The 24,317-nt window shown below is 40.1% G+C and overlaps 1 protein-coding gene across 1 annotated transcript in view; it reads right to left on the reverse strand.

Moving 5' to 3' along the window:
• LOC118917210 (testis anion transporter 1-like) overlaps positions 1–24,317 on the reverse strand; it is a 77,184-nt gene that overhangs the window by 11,511 nt on the left and 41,356 nt on the right. Inside the window, 5 exon segments of the mRNA XM_057493771.1 lie at positions 2,490–2,621; positions 2,706–2,798; positions 3,227–3,296; positions 3,378–3,484; positions 4,599–4,694. Coding sequence (XP_057349754.1) covers positions 2,490–2,621; positions 2,706–2,798; positions 3,227–3,296; positions 3,378–3,484; positions 4,599–4,694 — 498 coding nt within the window.

Genomic DNA, 24,317 nt, shown 5'->3' on the forward strand with positions numbered 1-24,317 from the left:
AGTCCATTCCACCAATAAGTTTCCCTGGCTTTTTAAGTTCACGCCCATCTCTCTTTACCTGAAGTCTTAGAGTTGGAATCTAAACACACAGTTTACAATATAACAGCATACTATAGGTATGGTTTACTATCCTACCTATTTCATCACTTTTAAGATGCACCACTATTTTTTGTACTATCAAGAAAAACCACTTCAAATTAAACTATGCCAGGCCATCAATTGCAGAATGCATCTAGATTTCAGAAATGTGAAAAAAAAGCTATTTTAGGATTGATAAAATGCAATAATGCCTCATATGTTACATTAATAGAGTTGTCTCCCTAGTTTGATTTTAAACTCCATGAACTGCTTCAAAGCAATCGTGTGATTTTGAGGGGCTATAGGTGGGTAGCATAGGTCAAACAAGATGGGCTATGAGTTGATAAATTTTAAAGTGGATGATGATAAATCTTAAAATGGACATAGAGGCTCATTATGTGACTAGATAGCTAGGCAGAAAAAGGGTTAATGGGGAATTTAGAGCGAGAGTTAACATTTCTCTGCTGAATTGTTTTGTAGAATAAGATGTTCAAGGAAGAGCAGGCCTCAGGCAGGTAGTTTGTAAATGTTACCTGCAGGAGCTCCCCTGACAGCTTCTGGAGGCCCCCTCCCAGTAGCCAAGGACTGAGAGTTCTGGCCAGTCGCTACCCATCTCCTGAACACCAATCAGAATTGTGCTGAGTTTTCACCTCATTTGCACAATTTATGTACTAACTTGAATTGTACTGAGTGTTCTATGCCTATCAGAGAGCTGCCCTGTGCTTAGCTGAGGGAGACACTGCTTTGGGAGCTATCCCCAGTGCTCTCATTTCTTGCTGCAAGTAATAAACTTTGCTTTCTTACAGTCTGGCTCAGGTGAGCCTGAGGAGCTGCTGACACAAAGAGCGGACTTCACAGGATGCTGCGTGGACACCCACGAAGAGCTGCTGACACCTGCAGAGAGCTGCTAACACTCACCAAGAGTTGATGCTCCTTGAGAGCTGACACTCAGCAAGAGGTGAACTGAGAGTGAGAAATGAACACCTTCTGTTCTGTTATGATTATACTTGTCTCTACTTTCATATATGTTCAAATCTTTCTATGAAAAATACAATTTTTTAAAGAAAGAACAACCTGGACGAACTTCGAGGACTTTGTGCTAAGTGAAATAAGCCAATCACAAAAATACAAATCCTACATGATTCCACTTATATAAGGTGTCTGCAATAGTCAGATTCATAGAAACAAAGCAGAATGGTGGTTGCCAGGGGCTGGGAGGAGGAAGAAATAGGGAGTCATTCTTTGATGGGTGCAGAGTTCCAGTTTTGCAAGATGAAAATGTTCTGGAAATAAATGGTAGTGATGGTAGCACCAAAATGTGAATTACATTTAACATTACTGGTAAATTTTATGTTAGGTGTGTTTTTTTACCATAATAATAAAAAAAATACCTGAATACAGAGATCCTTAAAAATTCTTTTTCCTTTTTCATAGTGTCACAGTTCTGTGCACATAATAGGAGCTCAATAAATATGAGATGATCCTATTGTATTCTAAAGTGTTTTTGCTGATGTTCTGTAAATACCTTCTATAATACTCAGTGCACTACGGATACAAATAAAAATTAGACAGAGTGTTAACTCTGTCCTGTTGGCAGGGAAATTGGTATTTTCATGGAGCTCAATAGAACCTATGCTCCACTAGGGTGTATGGGAATGAGAGTGGGCGCTTGGTGTTTGCAGATGCGTATGTAAGGAGGGCGACAGGAGAGGTCTGTGTGGGGGGAAGTAATCTGTGTGTGTGTGTGTGTGTGTGTGTGTGTACAGAGCTGCCCTCCAAGGTGTAGGTTAGACTGGGTGGAAGTCTCCAAAGCTAGAACTGAGAAGCCCTGCTCTGAGGAAAGGGAATACATTTAGACCAAATCTGAGTTGGAAATAATGAACACTTTGTAACTCATCAGCTAAGATATTCTTCAAATGCTGTAAAATCCCATGGATGCCATCTGCCCCCCACCCCGACCACCATTTCCCTGGTCACAGGCAAGCATCAGGAAACCCTGGCAGACCCCTGAGAGCCCCAGCCACACTGACTCTGCCATAATTGCAATTATATAACAATCTTTAACTGACTTATTTTCAGAAAACTAAAGCCAGGAGCTAAAAGTCAAGGTAATCGATACAACTAGGGAATAATCTCAATATGCAAACTCTCTGTGCTCAGACGAGGCACTGGCCATTGAGTAGGGACTCAAAAGAGTCAGACCGTCTCCTCCTGCCTAGGTCAAGAACTGAACCTTAAAGGGGAACCTGTGTCTTCATTAATGAGTAGAAATCTGATTTCTAATTACCACAGTTCATCTAAGAATCAAAATCCCTTAGGGAATTTAGATTTTCTTTTTTTCCTAGAAAACTACTCATACACTTCTTTATAAAATGTGGGGGGAAATGCAGAAAAGGAGAGGTGTTTCTAACCCTGGCTGGTGGCTCCAGTTCATCACAGCTGCAGAAACACTGACAAATCTTCTCTTCCTGAAAGCCAGCTTCATTTCGATTAAACAAGCTGAAAACTTCTTCTTCTTTAAGAGGTACCCTTACCATTTCAATCTGGAAGATAGGAGAGGCCTCGTACAGGTGGTGAGTGGTGGAAGAGAGGGGTTCCGAGGAGGCGGAGGGGAGGAAAGCTGTTACCTCTTTTAATAGCTTGTGCTTTAGGTGGTAAACATTGACAAATGTAATGGAGTTGCAGCACTGGAAGATTTTCACCCCAGGAATGTTTGTAACCTGCAAGACAAATGTAAAGTCAAGGGAAATTTCTAAGCTTTTTTACAGAGTAAGAAAAAGTCTTTAGAACATTCTGGGGAGTCTAAATTCTTCTTTATAAGAGGCAAGGAAGGAAACAAATTCCTTCCTCCCATTTTTCACCCCATGCTTTTCCTTTCTTCTTTCCCCTCCATTTCTTCTCTCTTCTCTTTTTCTTGAACTTTCCCTACTAAAGTACGTTTTAAAATTACCCGTAGCCGGCTGCAGTACCCTAGGCATTTCCCTTTTAATTTGCCTGCCTCTACCATCATGCATCAATTCTCCCTTCTTGGTAAATGCGCATCTGTAGTGCAGCAAACAACAGCAAAGGGATTTTGTAGAGAAATTAAACAAGAGGCCTGGTCCACCCCATCCTTTGGGAAAAGGAGTGGGCTGATTTGGATTCTTACCTCCTGATAGTCACTGATGCTTCTGTAAATGTTGGTGTTAGGGATTTGACCCAGGAGGAGAATCTTAGTTCTGAAAAGAAATGCATTTGCCTTCAGGCCATACCTGCCTTACCTTGCCTGGGCCATCCTCCTATCACCTGAGACAAAGTACCTGTGTGACTGAAGAGTGATGATGAAGAAGGCAAAAGCTACTGAAAGGAGCAGTCCAATGTCCAGCCCCAGGAAAATGGCAGATATGAATGTCACCATCCAAATAATCTTATGGAAAAGCAGAAGAGAAAAGGAAGGCCGTGATAAGAAACAGAATTGAGAGAATAACCAGTCCTATCTCTTAATTTACCTTTACCCTCTCCCTCCCAACACCTGGGATTTAGAGAACCAATTCCTCAGCCATGTGGACTGATGCCCTCACAAATGATTTGGTCCCAAGATTGCCCAGCAAATTCTTTTATACATCCTTGGTCACTTCCTTCAATTCTCTCTTAAAACTTCAGTTTCCTTGCATGTAAAATAGGCATAATAATATCTACTTTGTAGGCTTTTTGAAATTAGAATTACCATTGGTAGGGCAACCCAGAACACTCACTGAATGCTAGTTGCTATTTTAAGATCTATAACAGTTATTGCGAATCTTTAACAGCTTTTTCAAGCCCTTACCCCACCACCTTCTACATCATTTCAGCAAGTGATTAGAATTTCATCTTCACAGAGAAGACGGCTGAAACTTCCTTAAGTATTTATTTACTTCCCTCTCCACCTGTGTTAGCATCTGCCCTCAACTCTCCCCCGTTCTTCCAGTCCTACTGGAAGTGTTATCCCTCCTCCTAGGACTAGAAGCTCTACCTGTGCACTAGACCACATACCCTTTTTGCTCCTCAGGGACCTGGATCCAAAACTAATCCTTTTTTGCATCTCTTTGCCTGTACTGGTTCCCTCTCCTCTCATTGTATTATATCCCCTCCATCTTTAAAAAAATTTTTCTTGCTGTTTCCTGTTTCTGTCCCTGAGTTTTGAGCTCTAGAGAGAAGGAGGGTGGTTCATCGGCCATTCTGCCCGGCATGACACCTCCTTCTCTCATTAGGAGTTGTGTCTCTATCCTGGAATGTATTTACATTAACAGGATTGAAAGTCGTTCAAAGAAGCAATGTATGACAAACCCTTCTTACTAGATTTGCATGTAACTGTAGCCACTTAATTTTGCACAGCTGGAATGAGGCCTCAGTATTTCTATGCACCAACAATTTTGGCTGCTTTTTTTAAGCTAGGGTATTCAGCATCCAAGAATGGCAAGTGTCCTTCATGTTGATGTCTTTCCGTCTCTGCAATCTTCCCCTTTGTCCTTCCCCACCTTAGCCAGTGTATCTGCACTTACATAGTCATATTGGTTCTGTCTCCAGAGATTGGGTAGGTTGTAAATGGTTTCAAGATAGGGTAGGATGTTGCTCAGGATGACACCAGCCACCATAGCCTGTGGGGAAAAGCACAGCCTCATATTCCCTTCAAGGACAAAACTCCTAAATCTCCATAACCACAAAAAGTTAGCCTTGCCACTCAGAGATATTAGGCATTGATTTTTTTGAAAATTCACAATTCTATTCATTGTCTAATCAAATAAATTCTCCACATTTTTCTCTGCTCTCCTCCATAATTTGTCAAAAACACAAGATAAGATGAGGCCATGGCCAAGGACTGTTTGATTTGGCCAGTAAAGTCACAACAAGCCCCTGTTAGGTTCAGGCCATTGGTTACTTACAGTACTAGTGAGAGGAAAAGTAGCCAAAGATTGCAACATCTAGTCCCTTCAGTTCCAGTGTTGTCACTTTTGATGTATGGGACAAGACCCATAAGGAGCTGACACATTTGGCTACTTGGCCTTACTTTGTCTAGTTTGGGTGAAATATCTGTGACCAACATTGCCTCGAAACCATTCTCAGGTGGGATGACAAATGAAGGGAACTTTCACTCCCAGAGATTCTAAAAGCATTCAGTTCAAGTCTAATCATGGTACACTATAATTATTTCAATAATAAGATACCATTTTTTGTCTGTCAGATTAAATTTAGAAAATTTAAAACATTGAAAACACCCCATGTATATGGTTGTTAAATATAAAAGGGCACTGTACTTTTGGAAAATAATTCAGTGATGTATCAAGAAATGCTGATATACTGTCACAGAGTTTTATTTCACTTTTAGAAATTTATTATAAATATGGAAAAGTGTAGATGTGTAGAATTACTCATTGTTATGTTATTTGTAATAAAAAAAACTCATGCAACCTAATTTTCCAGTAAGAAAACTATTAAATAACTTATAGTATGGAGGAGCATGCTATATATTAAGAAAAAGAACACAAAACTGTGTGTCTTGATATGTATGTATGTACTGTATGTATATAATTGTACAACTATTCAAAGTAATATCCATTCATACAAAATAGATATATGTCAAAATATTAATAGTGGTGTATTTGTGATTATGGATGACATTTTTACCTATTACGAATTCTCCAAAGTTTAAAAAATAAGCATGTTGACCCCACAGAAATACAAAGAATTATTAGAGAATGCTATGAAAACCTATATGCTAACAAGCTGGAAAACCTAGAAGAAATGGACAACTTCCTAGAAAAATACAACCTTCCAAGACTGACCAAGGAAGAAACAGAAAATCTAAACAGACCAATTACCAGCAATGAAATTGAAGCGGTAATCAAAAAACTACCCAAGAACAAAACCCCTGGAACAGATGGATTCACCACTGAATTTTATCAGAAGACATAATACCCATTCTCCTTAAAGTTTTCCAAAAAGTAGAAGAGGATCAAATACTTGCAAACTCATTCTATGAAGCCAGCATTACTCTAATACCAAAACCAGGCAAAGACCCCACCAAGAAAGAAAAGTACAGACCAATGTCCCTGATGAACATAGATGCAAAAATACTCAACAAAATATTAGCAAACCGAATCCAAACATAAATCAAGAGGATCATACACCATGGCCAAGTGGGATTCATCTCAGGGATGCAAGGATGGTACAATATTGAAAAATCCATCAACATCATCCACCACATCAACAAAAAGGACAAAAACCACATGATCATCTCCATAGACGCTGAAAAAGCATTCAACAAAATTCAACATCCATTCATGATAAAAACTCTCAACAAAATGGGAATAGAGGGCAAGTATCTCAACATAATAAAGGCCATATATGATAGACCCACAGCCAACATCATACTGAACAGCGAGAAGCTAAAAGCTTTTCCTCTAAGATCGGGAAAAAGACAGGATGCCCACTCTCCCCACTGTTATTCAACATAGTACTGGAGGTCCTAGCCATGGTAATAAGACAAAACAAAGAAATACAAGGCTTCCATATTGGCAAAGAAGAAGTCAAACTGTCACTATTTGCAGATGACATGATATTGTACATAAATTACTCTAAGGAATCCACCCCAAAACTACTAGAACTAATATCTGAATTCAGCAAAGTTGCAGGATACAAAATTAATACACAGAAATCTGTTGAATTCCTATACACCAATGATGAACTAGCAGAAAGGGAAATGAGGAAAACAATTCCATTCACAATTGCATCAAAAAGAATAAAATACCTAGGAAAAAACCTAACCAAGGAAGTGAAAAACCTATACCCTGAAAACTACAAGACACTCTTATTAAAGAGGAGACTAACAAATGGAAACTCATCCCATGCTCTTGGCTAGGAAAAATTTAAAAATATTATCAAAATGGTCATCCTGCCTAAAGCAATCTACAGATACACTGCAATCCCTATCAAAATACCAACAGCATTCTTCAACAAACTGGAACAAATAATTCAAAAATTCATATGGAACCACCTAAGACCCCGAATAGCCAAAGCAATCCTGGGAAGAAAGAATAAAGCATGGGGGACCTCGCCCTCCAACTTCAATCTCTCCTACAAAGTCACAGTAATCAAGACAATTTGGTACTGGCACAAGAATAGACCCACAGACCAGTGGAACAGAATAGAGTCAATATATTAACCCAAGCATATATGGTCAATTAATATATGATAAAGAAGCGATGGATATGCAATGGGGAAATGACAACCTCTTCAACAACTGGTGTTGGCAAAACTGGACAGCTACACACAAAAGAATAAGCCTGGATTACTGTCTAACTCCATACACAAAAGTAAATTCAAAATGGATCAAAGACCTGAATGTAAGTCATGAACCATAAAACTCTAAGAAAAAAACATAGACAAAAATCTCTTGGACATAAACATGAGTGACTTCTTCATGAACATATCTCCCCAGACAAGGGAAACAAGCAAAAATGAACAAGTGGGACTATAGCAAGCTGAAAAGCTTCTGTACAGCAAAGGAGATGACCGAGAGAACAAAAAGGCATCCTACCATATGGGAGAATATATTCATAAATGACAGATCTGACAAGGGATTGACATCCAAATTATATAAAGAGCTCACACACCTCAAGAAACAAAAAGCAAATAATCCAGTTAAAAAATGGGCACAGGATCTGAACAGACACTTCTCCAAAGAAGAAATTCAGATGGTCAAGAGACACATGAAAAGATGCTCCACATCTCTAGTCATCAGAGAAATGCAAATTAAAACCACAATACACCTGACAGCAGTAAGGACTGCCACTATCCAAAAGACAAACAACAACAAATGCTGGCGAGGTTGTGGAGAAAGGGGAACCCGCCTACACTGCTGGTAGGAATGTAAATTAGTTCAACCATTGTGGAAAGCAGTATGGAGGTTACTCAAAAAGCTCAAAATAGAAATACCATTTGACCCAGGAATTCCACTCCTAGGGACTTACCCTACGAATGCAGCAGCCCAGTTTGAAAAAGACATATGCACCCCTATGTTTATTGCAGCACTATTTACAATAGCCAAGAAATGGAAGCAACCTAAGTGTCCATCAGTAGATGAATGGATAAAGAAGAGGTGGTACATATACACAGTGGAATATTATTCAGCCATAAGAAGAAAACAAATCCTACCATTTGCAACAACATGGATGGAGGTAGAGGGTATTATGCTCAGTGAAATAAGCCAGGCGGAGAAAGACAAGTACCAAATGATTTCACTCATCTGTGGAGTATAAGGACAAGAAAAAACTGAAGGAACAAAATGGTAGCAGATTCACAGAACCCAAGAATGGACTAACAGTTAACAAAGGGAAAGGGACTGGGGAGGATGGGTGGGAAGGGAGGGATAAGGGGGAAACAAAAGGGGGGGCATTACGATTAGCAGATGTAATGTGGGGGGTGGGGCACGGGGAGGGCTGTACAATGCAGAGAAGACAAGTAGTGATTCTATAGCATGTTACTATGCTGATGGACAGTGACTAATGGGGTATGTTGGGGGGACTTGGTGAAGGGGGGAGTCTAGTAAACATAATGTTCCTCATGTAATTGTAGATTAATGATACCAAAAAAAAAAGCATGTCTACTTTTCTAGTGGAAAGTTTTTTAAATATGAGAAAATGAAGATCTATGTTCATAGGAATGTAAAAATCATCAGGGCCTCAAAGTAGAATCTAACCTACTTTTAGAACATTTTTTGAGTTTGTGAAATCCCTGCATTGGTTTTTCATTTCTCAGCCTTTTCCCAGCCATCCTCTCCCCTACATGCTCTGCCTGGGAATTAGAATTCATCCTCCCACCAGGAATGCCTGGGACCAAGCTTATGCTGGTTTTCTGAAGTTTTTAGTGACCAGGTGGCCTCAAAAGGTGAGTAGAGGATGGCAGAGCAAAGATGAAACCTGCAGAAATTGCTTCCTTTCCACCTACATCTTCTTCCCAGTTAAGCATCTCCAAACTTTCTGTAATTTGCAGGGAGATGTGGTGAGAGGGAAAAGAAACAACTTCATAGGGCTTTCGCATGATTTTTGGCTTGAGGCAGGGAGTGTGAAGAGGGAACAGATTTTTTTCAGAAAACTACAACAAAATTTTTACCTGTCTGAATGTTAAGGTAAAACATGCTTATGTAAAGAGGAATTAAAATACACAATTTCCATCATCCAAGAGATAACCGCTGTTAACATTTTGGTATGCTCTCTATACATTTTCACACAAAATTAGAATAATATTGAATAGACTATTTTGTATCTCATTTTTTAAAAAATAATGATAGTCCCCTTAACCAGTTGAGATCCTAGCCAGGATGTTCTGATAAGGATTGTGCAACAAGCTATCCATTGTCTGTCAGGGAAGTACGGGGCCATTCATAGTTTAATGTTCCTACAGCCTCATTGTTACAGTGATTCAGATTGTTCATTGGTCATATTGCATTCACATTTTCTCACCCAGAAACACCCTAATTAGATACTGTAAAAATAATGTGACCTGACATGGTTAGCCGAAAGCAAGGGCTGTTCTGTCACCCACATTATTTGTAATAATGGAGTGCTACCTCCTTTTATCACTACCTTTCTGTGAATTCTGTTACATTTTTGTTTCAGATTTTTAAGAACTTTGATTCTTCTAGCTACAAAGAGGAGTATCACTGTTCAAAGTAAATTAGTGAGTGGCTCTCCTAAAATAGACTCCAAGAGTTATAGCACCAAAGGTGCTACATAAATTAAATGCTGGAGATGGCTGCTGCTGCGAATCAGAGGACAGCTTGTATGATAAATACAAGCTAAATTCCACCCTAAATGCATAGATTCTGTGGCTGGTTTCCAAGGCCCCTGAATCACAAGGCAGCAGCAGCCTTGAGGTGGTCCTCCTCTACCAAAGTCACATATTCACCCGGTGGAGTAGACGTGTTCAAAAGGATGGGGACACTTACAGCCACTCCAACTTCAGGGGCAGCCACTGAAATTTTTACCTTTCAGTGTAACTGAGCTGCTATGCCAGGAGTGAAACCTCTTCCCACCTCCCTTAGTACTATTTAAAAATTGCTAGAAGGAGGAGCCAAGATGGTGGCATGAGTAGGGCAGCAGAAATCTCCTCCCAAAACCATATATATCTTTGAAAATACAACAAATAGAACTATTCCTAAAATAGAGATCAGAAGATACAGCACAACAGCCAGGCTACATCTACACCTGCGAGAACCCAGCACCTCACGAAGGGAGTAAGATAGAAGCCGCAGCCTGGCAGGACCCAAGCGCCTCTCACCCCAGTTCCCCAGCAGGAGGAGAGGAGTCAGAGTGGGGAGGGAGAGGGAGCCCAGGACTGCTAAATACCCAGCTCTAGCCATCTGCACTGGACTGCAGACACACAGTGCGTGGTGTGCTGGATACTAGGGAAACAGGACAGTAAAACCTGTGAGTGGGTTCTCACAGCCAGCGCCCCTGGGACAAAAGAAAAGTGAGTGCTTTCTGAAAGTCTTAAAGAGACATGGGCCTCACAGCTGGACGGAAGCGTCCCAGTACACTCAGCCCAGCAGCTGGGAATCCAAACTCTGGGCACCCTAACCCCATGGGCGGCCACAGAGCTCTGAGGCCCCTCACTGCTATAAACAGCCTCCCACCCATTGCCCCTCCGGCATGACCCCACCATAGCGGAGCAGCAGCCTGAGACCAGCCAGGCCCATAGCAGCTGCACAGAGCACCCTCTGCAGCAGACCCGGCCCAACTCAGAGGCCCCAATAGCATACAGCTGCCCAGCACAAGCCTCTAGGGGTCGCAGTTCTCACAGGAAGGAAGGCGATAGGCAAGCAGGAAGGCACTTTGTTCTCCCAGTTGACAGACACGCCAACTGCCTACGACTACCTCTATTGCCATGAAAAGGCAGAAGAACTTGATACAGACAAGAATAACCCAGACATCCCCTGAGATGGAACCTGGAGAGATAGATTTAACCAATCCTCCTGAAAAAGAATTCAAAATAAAGGTCAGAACCATGCTGACGGAGCTGCAGAGACAAATGCAAGAGCTAATGGATAAAGTTGGGAGGGAAAATACAGAAATAAAAATCTCTGAAAGGACTTAAAAGCAGAATGGATGAGGTGCAAGAGGCTGTTAATGGAATAGAAATCAGAGAACAGAAACACAGAGAAGCTGATGCAGAGAGAGAAAGAAGGATCTCCAGGAATGAAACAATATTAAGAGAACTGTGTGACCAATCCAAACGAAACAATATCTGCATTATAGGGGTACCAGAAGAAGAAAAGAGAGAAAAAGGGATAGAAAGTGTCTTTGAAGAAATAATTGCTGAGAACTTACCCAAACTGGGGAAGGAAATAGTCGCTCAGACCTTGGAAGCACAAAGAACCCACAATAGAAGGGACCCAAGGAGGACAACACCAAGACACATAATAATTAAAATGGCAAAGATCAAGGACAAGGACAGAGTATTAAAAGCAGCCAGAGAGAGAAAAAAGGTCACGTACAAAGGAAAGCCCATCAGGCTATCGTCAGACTTCTCAACAGAAACCTTACAGGCCAGAAGAGAATGGCATGATATATTTAATGCAATGAAACAGAAGGGCCTTGAACCAAGAATACTGTATCCAGCGCAATTATCATTTAACTATGAAGGAGGGATTAAACAATTCTCAGACAAGCAAAAGCTGAGGGAATTTGCTTCCCACAAACCACCTCTACAGGGTATTCAAGAGGGACTGCTCTAGATGGAAGCACTCCTAAGGCTAAATAGATGTCACCAGAGAAAATAAAATCACAGCAAAGAAGGCAGACCAACCAAATACTAACTAAAGGCAAAAAATAAAATCAACTACTCACAAAAGCGGTCAAAGGAAACACAAAAGAGCACAAAATAAAACACCTAGCATATAAAGAATAGAGGAGGAGGAGGGGCAGAAGATGGCGGCGTGAGTAGAGCAGCGGAAATCTCCCAAAACAACATATATCTATGAAAATATAACAAAGACAACCCTTCCTAGAATAAAGACCAGAGGACACAGGACAATATCCAGACCACATCCGCACCTGAGAGAACCCAGCGCCTCGCGAAGGGGGTAAGATACAAGCCCTGGCCCCGCGGGAGCCGAGCGCCCCTCCCCCCCAGCTCCCGGAGGGAGAAGAGCAGGCAGAGCGGGAGAGAGACGGAGCCCAGGACTGCCGAACACCCAGCCCCAGCCATCCGGGCCAGAGTGCAGGGCGCTCGATACTAGGAAAACAGGGCAGCAAGAACAGTGAGCAGGCACTGGAGGCTGGGCGACAGAGGGCATAAGAAAAGCGCGCGACCATTTTTTTTTTGCTTTTTTGCTGTTTTGTTTTGGCGAGCGCTTTTTGGAAGTCTTAAAGGGATAGGGACCCCAATACTAGGGAAAGAGGGCAGAAAGACTGGTGAGCAGAGGCCTGAGGCTGGCACCACAGAATAAAGAAAAATGAACGACCACCTTTTTTTTTTTTTTTTTTAATTAAAAACTTTTTTTTTTTTTTAATTAAAAAAATTTTTTTTTCTTTTTTTTTTGGTGGGCATTGTTTTGTTTTGGTGGGTGCTTTTTGGAAGTCTTAAAGGGGCAGGGTGGGTCACTTAATCCAGAGGTAGGGAATCCGGGATCTCTGGGCACCCTAACCCCTGGGCTGCAGGGAGCAGGGAGGCCCCTTACGGAGATAAATAGCCTCCCAGCAGCTCCTGCTCCAACGCGACTCCACCATTTTGGAGTAGCTGCCCGAGCCAGGCCACGCCCACAGCAACAGCGGAGATTAACTCCATAGCAGCCGGGCAGGAAGCAGAGACCCTGTCTGCGTGCAGCTGTGCAGCACAAGCCACTAGAGGCCGCTGTTCTCCAAGGAGAGGAGGGCCACAAAACAACAAGAAAGGAAGTCCTTCCAGCTGTCACTCGTCCCAGTTCTGCAGACTATTCCTATCACCATGAAAAGGCAAAGCTACAGGCAGACAAAGATCACAGAGACAACACCAGAGAAGGAGACAGACCTAACCAGTCTCCCTGAAAAAGAATTCAAAATAAGAATCATAAACATGCTGACAGAGATGCAGAGAAATACGCAAGAGAAATGGGATGAAGTTCGGAAGGAGATCACAGATGCCAGAAAGGAGATCGCAGAAATGAAACAAACTCTGGAAGGGTTTATAAGCAGAATGGATAGAATGCAAGAGGCCATTGAAGGAATTGAAATCAGAGAACAGGAAGGCATAGAAGTTGACATAGAGAGAGACAAAAGGATCTCCAGGAATGAAACAATATTAAGAGAACTGTGTGACCAATCCAAAAGGAACAATATCCGTATTATAGGGGTCCCAGAAGAAGAAGAGAGAGAAAAAGAGATGGAAAGTATCTTAGAAGAAATAATTGCTGAAAACTTCCCCACACTGGGGGAGGAAGTAATCGAACAGACCACGGAAATACACAGAACCCCCAACAGAAAGGATCCAAGAAGGCCAACACCAAGACACATAATAATTAAAATGGCAAAGATCAAGGACAAGGAAAGAGTGTTAAAGGCAGCTAGAGAGAAAAAGGTCACCTATAAAGGGAAACCCATCAGGCTAACGTCAGATTTCTCAACAGAAACCCTACAGGCCAGAAGAGAATGGCATGATATATTTAATACAATGAAACAGAAGGGCCTTGAACCAAGGATACTGTATCCAGCACGACTATCATTCAAATATGACGGTGGGATTAACAATTCCAAGACAAACAAAAGCTGAGGGAATTTGCTTTCCACAAACCACCTCTACAGAACATCTTACAGGGACTGCTCTAGATGGGAGCACTCCTAGAAAGAGCACAGCACAAAACACCCAACATATGAAGAATCGAGGAGGAGGAACAAAAAGGGAGAGAAGAAAAGAATCTCCAGATAGTGTATATAACAGCTCAATAAGCGAGCTAAGTTAGGCAGTAAGATACTAAAGAGGCTAACCTTGAATCTTTGGTAACCACGAATTTAAAGCCTGCAATGGCAATAAGTACATATCTTTCAATAGTCACCCTAAATGTTAATGGATTGAATGCACCAATCAAAAGACACAGAGTAACAGAATGGATAAAAAAGCAAGACCCATCTATATGCTGCTTACAAGAAACTCACCTCAAACCCAAAGACATGTACAGACTAAAAGTCAAGGGATGGAAAAACATATTTCAATCAAACAACAGTGAGAAGAAAGCAGGGGTTGCAGTACTAATATCAGACAAAATAGACTTCAAAACAAATAAAGTAACAAGAGATAAAGAAGGACACTACATAATGATAAAGGGCTCAGTCAAACAAGAGGATATAACCATTCTAAATATATATGCACCCAACACAGGAGCACCAGCATATGTGAAACAAATACTAACAGAACTAAAGGGGGATATAGACTGTAATGCATTCATTCTAGGAGACTTCAACACACCACTCACCCCAAAGGATAGATCCACTGGGAAGAAAATAAGTAAAGACACGGAAGCACTGAACAACACAGTAGAGCAGATGGACCTAATAGACATCTATAGAACTCTACATCCAAAAGCAGCGGGATATACATTCTTCTCAAGTGCACATGGAACATTCTCCAGAATAGACCACATACTAGGCCACAAAAAGAGCCTCAGAAAATTCCAAAAGATTGAAATCCTACCAACCAACTTTTCAGACCACAAAGGCATAAAACTAGAAATAAACTGTACAAAGAAAGCAAAGAGGCTCACAAACACATGGAGGCTTAACAACACGCTCCTAAATAATCAATGGATCAATGACCAAATCAAAATGGAGATCCAGCAATATATGGAAACAAATGACAACAACAACACTAAGCCCCAACTTCTGTGGGACGCAGCAAAAGCAGTCTTAAGAGGAAAGTATATAGCAATCCAAGCATATTTAAAAAAGGAAGAACAATCCCAAATGAATGGTCTAATGTCACAATTATCGAAATTGGAAAAAGAAGAACAAATGAAGGCTAAGGTCAGCAGAAGGAGGGGCATAATAAAGATCAGAGAAGAACTAAATAAAATTGAGAAGAATAAAACAATAGCAAAAATCAATGAAACCAAGAGCTGGTTCTTCGAGAAAATAAACAAAATAGATAAGCCTCTAGCCAGACTTATTAAGAAGAAAAGAGAGTCAACACAAATCAACAGTATCAGAAACGAGAAAGGAAAAATCACGACGGACCCCACGGAAATGCAAAGAATTATTGGAGAATACTATGAAAATCTATATGCTAACAAGCTGGGAAACCTAGGAGAAATGGGCAACTTCCTAGAAAAATATAACCTTCCAAGATTGACCCAGGAAGAAACAGAAAATCTAAACAGACCAATTACCAGCAACGAAATTGAAGCGGTAATCAAAAAACTACCAAAGAACAAAACCCCCGGGCCAGATGGATTTACCTCGGAATTTTATCAGACATACAGGGAAGACATAATACCCATTCTCCTTAAAGTTTTCCAAAAAATAGAGGAGGAGGGGATACTCCCAAACTCATTCTATGAAGCTAACATCACCCTAATACCAAAACCAGGCAAAGACCCCACCAAAAAAGAAAACTACAGACCAATATCCCTGATGAACGTAGATGCAAAAATACTCAACAAAATATTAGCAAACCGAATTCAAAAATACATCAAAAGGATCGTACACCATGAGCAAGTGGGATTCATCCCAGGGATGCAAGGATGGTACAACATTCGAAAGTCCATCAACATCATCCACCACATCAACAAAAAGAAAGACAAAAACCACATGATCATCTCCATAGATGCTGAAAAAGCATTTGACAAAGTTCAACATCCATTCATGTTAAAAACTCTCAGCAAAATGGGAATAGAGGGCAAGTACCTCAACATAATAAAGGCCATCTATGATAAACCCACAGCCAACATTATATTGAACAGTGAGAAGCTGAAAGCATTTCCTCTGAGATCGGGAACTAGACAGGGATGCCCACTCTCTCCACTGTTATTTAACATAGTACTGGAGGTCCTAGCCACGGCAATCAGACAAAATAAAGAAATACAAGGAATCCAGATTGGTAAAGAAGAAGTTAAACTGTCACTATTTGCAGATGACATGATACTGTTAAAAAAAACCCTAAAGACTCCACCCCAAAACTAGTAGAACTGATATCGGAATACAGCAAAGTTGCAGGATACAAAATCAACACACAGAAATCTGTGGCTTTCCTATATACTAACAATGAACCAACAGAAAGAGAAATCAGGAAAACAACTCCATTCACAATTGCATCAAAAAAAATAAAATACCTAGGAATAAACCTAACCAAAGAAGTGAAAGACCTATACTCTGAAAACTACAAGTCACTCTTAAGAGAAATTAAAGGGGACACTAACAGATGGAAACTCATCCCATGCTCGTGGCTAGGAAGAATTAATATCGTCAAAATGGCCATCCTGCCCAAAGCAATATACAGATTTGATGCAATCCCTATGAAACTACCAGCAACATTCTTCAATGAACTGGAACAAATAATTCAAAAATTCATATGGAAACACCAAAGACCCCGAATAGCCAAAGCAATCCTGAGAAAGAAGAATAAAGTAGGGGGGATCTCACTCCCCAACTTCAAGCTCTACTATAAAGCCATAGTAATCAAGACAATTTGGTACTGGCACAAGAGCAGAGCCACAGACCAATGGAACAGACTAGAGAATCCAGACATTAACCCAGACATATATGGTCAATTAATATTTGATAAAGGAGCCATGGACATACAATGGCGAAATGACAGTCTCTTCAACAGGTGGTGCTGGCAAAACTGGACAGCTACATGTAGGAGAATGAAACTGGACCATTGTCTAACCCCATATACAAAAGTAAACTCAAAATGGATCAAAGACCTGAATGTAAGCCATGAAACCATTAAACTCTTGGAAGAAAACATAGGCGAAAACCTCTTAGACATAAACATGAGTGACCTCTTCTTGAACATATCTCCCCGGGCAAGGAAAACAACAGCAAAAATGAGTAAGTGGGACTATATTAAGCTGAAAAGCTTCTGTACAGCAAAAGACACCATCAATAGAACAAGAAGGATCCCTACAGTATGGGAGAATATATTTGAAAATGACACATCCGATAAAGGCTTGACATCCAAAATATATAAGGAGCTCACACGCCTCAATAAACAAAAAACAAATAACCCAATTAAAAAATGGGCAGAGGAACTGAACAGACAGTTCTCCAAAAAAGAAATACAGATGGCCAACAGACACATGAAAAGATGCTCCACATCGCTAATTATCAGAGAAATGCAAATTAAAACTACAATGAGGTATCACCTCACACCAGTAAGGATGGCTGCCATCCAAAAGACAAACAACAACAAATGTTGGCGAGGCTGTGGAGAAAGGGGAACCCTCCTACACTGCTGGTGGGAATGTAAACTAGTTCAACCATTGTGGAAAGCAGTATGGAGGTATATCAAAATGCTCAAAACAGACTTACCATTTGACCCAGGAATCGGACTCCTAGGAATTTACCCTAAGAACGCAGCAATCAAGTTTGAGAAAGACAGATGCACCCCTATGTTTAGTGCAGCACTATTTACAATAGCCAAGAATTGGAAGCAACCTAAATGTCCATCAATAGATGAATGGATAAAGAAGATGTGGTACATATACACAATGGAATAGTACTCAGCCATAAGAAAAGGGCAAATCCAATCATTTGCAGCAACATGGATGGAGCTGGAGGGTATTATGCTCAGTGAAACAAGCCAAGCGGAGAAAGAGAAATACCAAATGATTTCACTTATCTGTGGAATATAAGAACAAAGGAAAAACTGACGGAACAAAACAGCAGCAGAATCACAGAACTCAAGAATGGACTAACAGGTACCAAAGGGAAATGGACTGGGGAGGATGGGTGGGTAGGGAGGGATAAGGGGAGGAGAAGTAGGGGGGTATTAAGATTAACATACATGGGGGGGTAGGAGAAAAGGGAGGGCTGTACAACACAGAGAAGGCAAGTAGTGATTCTACATTTTGCTATGCTGATGGACAGTGACTGTAAAGGGGTTTATAGGGGAGTCCTGGTATAGGGGAGAGCCTAGTAAACATAATATTCGTCATGTAAGTGTAGATTAGTGATACCAAAAACAAAGCAAAAAAAAAAAAAAGGCAGTTCCTGTGTGGTAACCTCCAACGAGTTCTACACAAGGGTATAAAGGGCATATAAAAGTGTAGGCAAAGGGTCTGTTTGTGTTTATACAGAGGATCAAAGCCTAATTGGGCTACCCCGAAAATGAACTAAGATACGATATGAAAAAGAACTTCCCACATCTGCACTCTCTGGAAGACTCATGCCAGAAGATGATCATCAAAAAACCCCAACAAAGATCCACGCACTGCTACAGCTGTAGATGCACTCATCCCACCAGCTCCTGGACTTGCCATGGGAATGATGAAGGAGATATCTAAGCTGGCCTGTGCATACAGTAAAACAACAAATTTGACTGGATCTATACTGTTGGAACTCAACCAAGAATTAGGAGAAGTGCAAATTGTAGCGCTCCAAACTCTTACAACTACAGACTATTTACTGTTAAAAGAACATATGGCATGTGAACAGTCCCCAGGAATGGGTTGTTTTAATTTGTCTGATTTCTCTCAGACTGTTCAAGTTTAGTTGGACAATATCCACCATATCATAGATAAGTTTTCACAAATGCCTAAGGTGCCTAACTGGTTTTCTTGGTTTCACTGGAGATGGCTGGTAATTACAGGTATGCTTTGGTGATGTAACTATACTCCTATTATGTTAATGCGTGTGCACAATTTAAGTAGTAGCTTAAAACCTATATATGCTGAAGTTACTCTACAAGAAGATATGTCAAAGAAATAATCAATCTTCCCATGTTTTCTTCCGTCTGCTACTTCTATAGCTTTTCTTCTTCCTTCCTAATTACAACCCATAAATAGAATTCGTGCCTCATATCAAATTTACCGAGTATCATAACTCCTCCAAGTGGTCAAGATACCTCAAGACAAATGCTGGGCATAGAAGCCACAGGGCATAAATCTACAAAGAAGTAAAAAGCTAACCATTTCAAACAATAAGGCTTCTCTCTCACTCACCAACTTTACATTTCCCTGTATGGCCCCGGAAGATGACTGGTTAGCCAGAGACGGGTAAGATTCCTCAAGGGAGGAACAACCTAAGACAGGCACAGTCGCAGGGGGGCCATCAGGTGAGAAATTGGGGATCAACAGAGGTGAGGCTTAGAACCCCACCCCCCCTGTTCTGAGAGAAATCTTCTGCATTCGTGGATGTTTTATGGCCCTGGTCTAGCTTGGATTAACACATAGTCTACAGGCACACACCTGATCATCTACATTTGCTCTCTTACAACACTAAACTATGTTTTCTACCTTTATCTTGTATCTACCTACCACTTCAGCATTTTATTTAAAATAATAATAATAAAGAGAGAAATGTGGTATCCACATATAAATCAAGTATAAAAACCAAATGAGTATTCATATTTGAACTGACTGTTTAGAGTTCATAATGCATGAGCAAAACTGAAAGTTTCTGTGATGACTCCCCTTGTACTGTTCACTATGTAACTTATTCATTATGTAAGAATTTGTTCTCCATGTAAGAACTTGTTTGTTATGCCTCAGAAGATTGGAGACTGACGAAAATTAGGCTTGGGGTGGATTAATGATTGTGCATTGAGCATTGACTCCCCTATACAGAATTTTATTGTTGTTAACAACCATTTGATCAATAAATATGAGAGATGCCCTCACAAAAAAAAAAAAAAAAAAAAAAAAAAGGACAGACTTCCAATGGTAAAATAAATAAGTAACCGGGATGTAATGTATAGCATAAGGAATATAGTCAAGATATTGTAACAGCTTGGTAGGGTGATAGCTGGAACCTAGAATTATGTATATAAATGTTCTACCACTGTGTTGTACACTTGAAACTAATGTAATGTAATACTGTGCGTCAACTACCCTTCAATAAAAAATAATAATTAAAAAAAAAAAAAAAGAATAGAGGAGGAGGAATAAGAAGGGAGAGAAATAAAGAATCATCAGACTGTGTTTATAAAAGCTCAACAAGTGAGGTAAGTTAGACAGTTAGATAGTAAAGAAGCTAGCATTGAACCTTTGGTAAACACAAATCTAAAGACTGCAATGGCAATAAGTACATATCTTTCAATAATCACCCTAAATGTAAACAGACTGAATGCACCAACCAAAAGACACAGAGTAATAGAATGGATAAAAAAGAAAGACCCATCTATATGCTGCTTACAAGAAACTCACCTCAAACCCAAAGACATGCACAGACTAAAAGTCAAGGGGTGGAAAAAAGATATTTCATGCAAACAACAGGGAGAAAAAAGCAGGTGTTGCAATACTAGTATCAGACAAAATAGACTTCAAAACAAAGAAAGTAACAAGAGATAAAGAAGGACATTACATAATGATAAAGGGGTCAGTCCAACAAGAGGATATAACCATTATAAATATATATGCACCCAATACAGGAGCACCAACATATGTGAAACAAATACTAACAGAATTAAGAGGAAACTATATAGCAATCTATGCATATTTAAGGAAGGAAGAACAATCCCAAATGAATAGCCTAGAGACACAATTTTTGAAATTGGAAAAAGAAGAACACATAAGGCCTAAAGTCAGCAGAAGGAGGGAAATAATAAAGATCAGAGAAGAAATAAATAAAATTGAGAAGAATAAAACAATAGAAAAAAATCAATGAAACCAAGAGCTGGTTCTTTGAGAAAATAAAATAGATAAGCCTCTAGCCAGACTTATTAAGAGAAAATGAGAATCAACACACACCAAAAGAATCAGAAATGAGAAAGGAAAAATCACAACAGACCTCACAGAAATAGAAAGAATTATTAGAGAATACTATGAAAACCTATATGCTAACAAGCTGGAAAACCTAGAAGAAATGTACAACTTCTTAGAAAAATACAACCCTCCAAGACTGACCAAGGAAGAAACACAAAATCTAAACAAACCAATTACCAGCAAAGAAATTGAAGTGGTAATCAAAAAACTACCCAGGAACAAAACCCCTGGGCCAGATGGATTTACCTCGGAATTTTATCAGACATACAAAGATATAATACCCATTCTCCTTAAAGTTTTCCAAAAAATAGAAGAGGAGGGAATACTCCCAAACTCATTCTATGAAGCCAACATCACCCTAATACCAAAACCAGGCAAAGATCCCACGAAAAAAGAAAATTACAGACCAATATCCCTGATGAACATAGATGCAAAAATGCTCAACAAAATATGAGCAAACCGAATTCAAAAATACATCAAGAGGATCATATACCATGACCAAGTGGGATTCATCTCAGGGATGCAAGGATGGTACAACATTAGGAAATCCATCGACATCATCCACCACATAAATAAAAAGAAGGACAAAGATCACATGATCATTTCCATTGGGGCTGAAAAAGCATTCAACAAAATTCAACATCCATTCATGATAAAAACTTTCAACAAAACGGGTATAGAGGGCAAGTACCTCAACATAATAAAGGCCATCTATGATAAACCCACAGCTAACATCATACTGAACAGAGAGAAGCTAAAAGCTTTTCCTCTAAGATCAGGAAAAAGGCAGGGATGCCCACTCTCCCCACTGTTATTCAACATAGTACTGGAGGTCCTAGCCACAGCAATTAGACAAAACAAAGTAATACAAGGAATCCAGATTGGTAAATAAGAAGTCAAACTGTCACTATTTGCAGATGACATGATATTGTACATAAAACACCCTAAACACTCCACTCCAAAACTACTAGAACTAATATCGGAATTCAGCAAAGTTGCAGGATACAAAATTAATACACAGAAATCTTTGGCTTTCCTATACACTATAACAATTAACTAATAGACAGAGAAATCAGGAAAACAATTCCATTCACAATTGCATCAAAAAGAATAAAATACCTAGGAATAAACCTAACCAAAGAAGTGAAAAACCTATACCCTGAAAACTATAAGACACTCTTAAGAGAAATTAAAGAGGACAGTAACAAATGGAAACTAATCCCATGCTCTTGGCTAGGAAGAATTAATATGATCAAAATGGCCATCCTGCCCAAAGCAATCTACAGATTCAATGCCATCCCTATCAAATTACCAACAGCATTCTTCAACGAACTGGAACAAATAGTTCAAAAATTCATATGGAACCACCTAAGTCCCTGAATAGCCAAAGCATCCTGAGAAGGAAGAATAACATGGGGGAGGGGATCTCGCTCCCCAACTTCAAGCTCTCCTACAAAGCCACAGTAATCAAGGCAATTTGGTACTGGCACAAGAACAGACCCACAGACCAGTGGAACAGCATAGTGTCTCCAGACATTAACCCAAACATATATGTTCAATTAATATAAGATAAAGAAGGCATGTACGTACAATGGGGAAATGAAATGACAGCCTCTTCAACAGTTGGTGCTGGCAAAACTGGACAGCTATATTTAAGAGAATTAAACTGGATCATTCTCTAACCCCATACACAATAGTAAATTCGAAATGGATCAAAGATCTGAGTGTAAGTCATGAAACCATAAAACTGTTAGAGAAAAACATAGGCAAAAATCTCTTGAACATAAACATGAGCAACTTCTGCATGAACATACCTCCCCAGGCAAGGGAAACAAAAGCAAAAATGAACAAGTGGGACTATATCAAGCTGAAAAGCTTCTGTACAGCAAAGGACACCACCAAGAGAACAAAAAGGCATCCTTCAGTTTGGGCGAATATATTCATATATGCCAGATCCGATAAAGGCTTGACATCCAAAATATATAAAGAGCCCACAAACCTCAAGAAACCAAAAGCAAATAATCCTATTAAAAAATGAGCAGAAGAGCTGAACTGACAGTTCTCCAAAGAAGAAATTCAGATGGCCAACAGACACATGAAAAGATGCTCCACATCGCTAGTCATCAGAGAAATGCAAATTAAAACCACAATGAGATATCACCTCATACCAGTAAGGATTGCCACCATCCAAAAGACAAACAACAACAAATGTTGGTGAGGTTGTGGAGAAACGGGGAACCCTCCTACACTGCTGGTAGGAATGTAAATTAGTTCAACCATTGTGGAAAGCAGTATGGAGGTTACTCAAAAAGCTCAAAATAGAAACACCATTTGACCCAGGAATTCCACTTCTAGGGATTTACCCTAAGAATACAGCAGCCCAGTTTGAAAAAGACAGATGCACCCCTATGTTTATCGCAGCACTATTTACAATAGCCAAGAAATGGAAGCAACCTAAGTGTCCATCAGTAGATGAATGGATAAAGAAGAGGTGGTACATATACACAGTGGAATATTATTCAGCCATAAGAAGAAAACAAATCCTACCATTCACAACAACATGGATGGAGCTAGAGGGTATTACACTCAGTGAAATAAGCCAGGCAGGGAAAGACAAGTACCAAATGATTTCACTCATATGTGGAGTACAAGAACAGAGAGAAAACTGAAGGATCCAAACAGTAGCAGCCTCACAGAACCCAAGAATGGACTAACGGTTACCAAAGGGAAAGGGATAGGGGAGGATGGGTGGGAAGGGAGGGATAATGAGGGGGGAAAAGAAATGGAGCATCACCATTAGCATGTGTAATGTGGGGGGCACCCAGGGATGGCTGTGCAACACAGAGAAGACAAGTAGTCACTCTATAGCATTTTACTATGCTGATGGACAGTGACTGTAATGGAGTTTGTGGGGGGGACTTGGTGAAGGGAGGAGCCTAGTAAACATAATATTCCTCATGTAATTGTAGATTAATGATACCAAAAAAAATGACTGAAGGGAACATTGAGGTAATTTAAAAGGAAATTATGGTCACTGAGCAGTGATCTATATTTGTATCTTGGAACAAATGGATTATACCCAGTATTTAATACACCTGGTATCTCTAAATGCAAGGTAATCAGTCTCACACAAAGGGAAGAAATGGCACATAAGCAGGTAGAGGCATCCCAGCTGAACACAGAATTAAAACTCAACTTTCAGAACCTGTCTTCTAGTGTTGTGCACTAACCAGGAGGCCATGTGGCAGCAGTAGGGAGATTGAGTTCATATGAATGCAGAGCAAGGCCTTCTGGAAAGGGCTTAGAAAAACAGATGGCATGAATGCACAGT

The sequence above is a fragment of the Manis pentadactyla genome, chromosome 16 (genome assembly GCF_030020395.1).
Source record: "Manis pentadactyla isolate mManPen7 chromosome 16, mManPen7.hap1, whole genome shotgun sequence".
Classification (NCBI taxonomy): Eukaryota; Metazoa; Chordata; class Mammalia; order Pholidota; family Manidae; genus Manis; species Manis pentadactyla.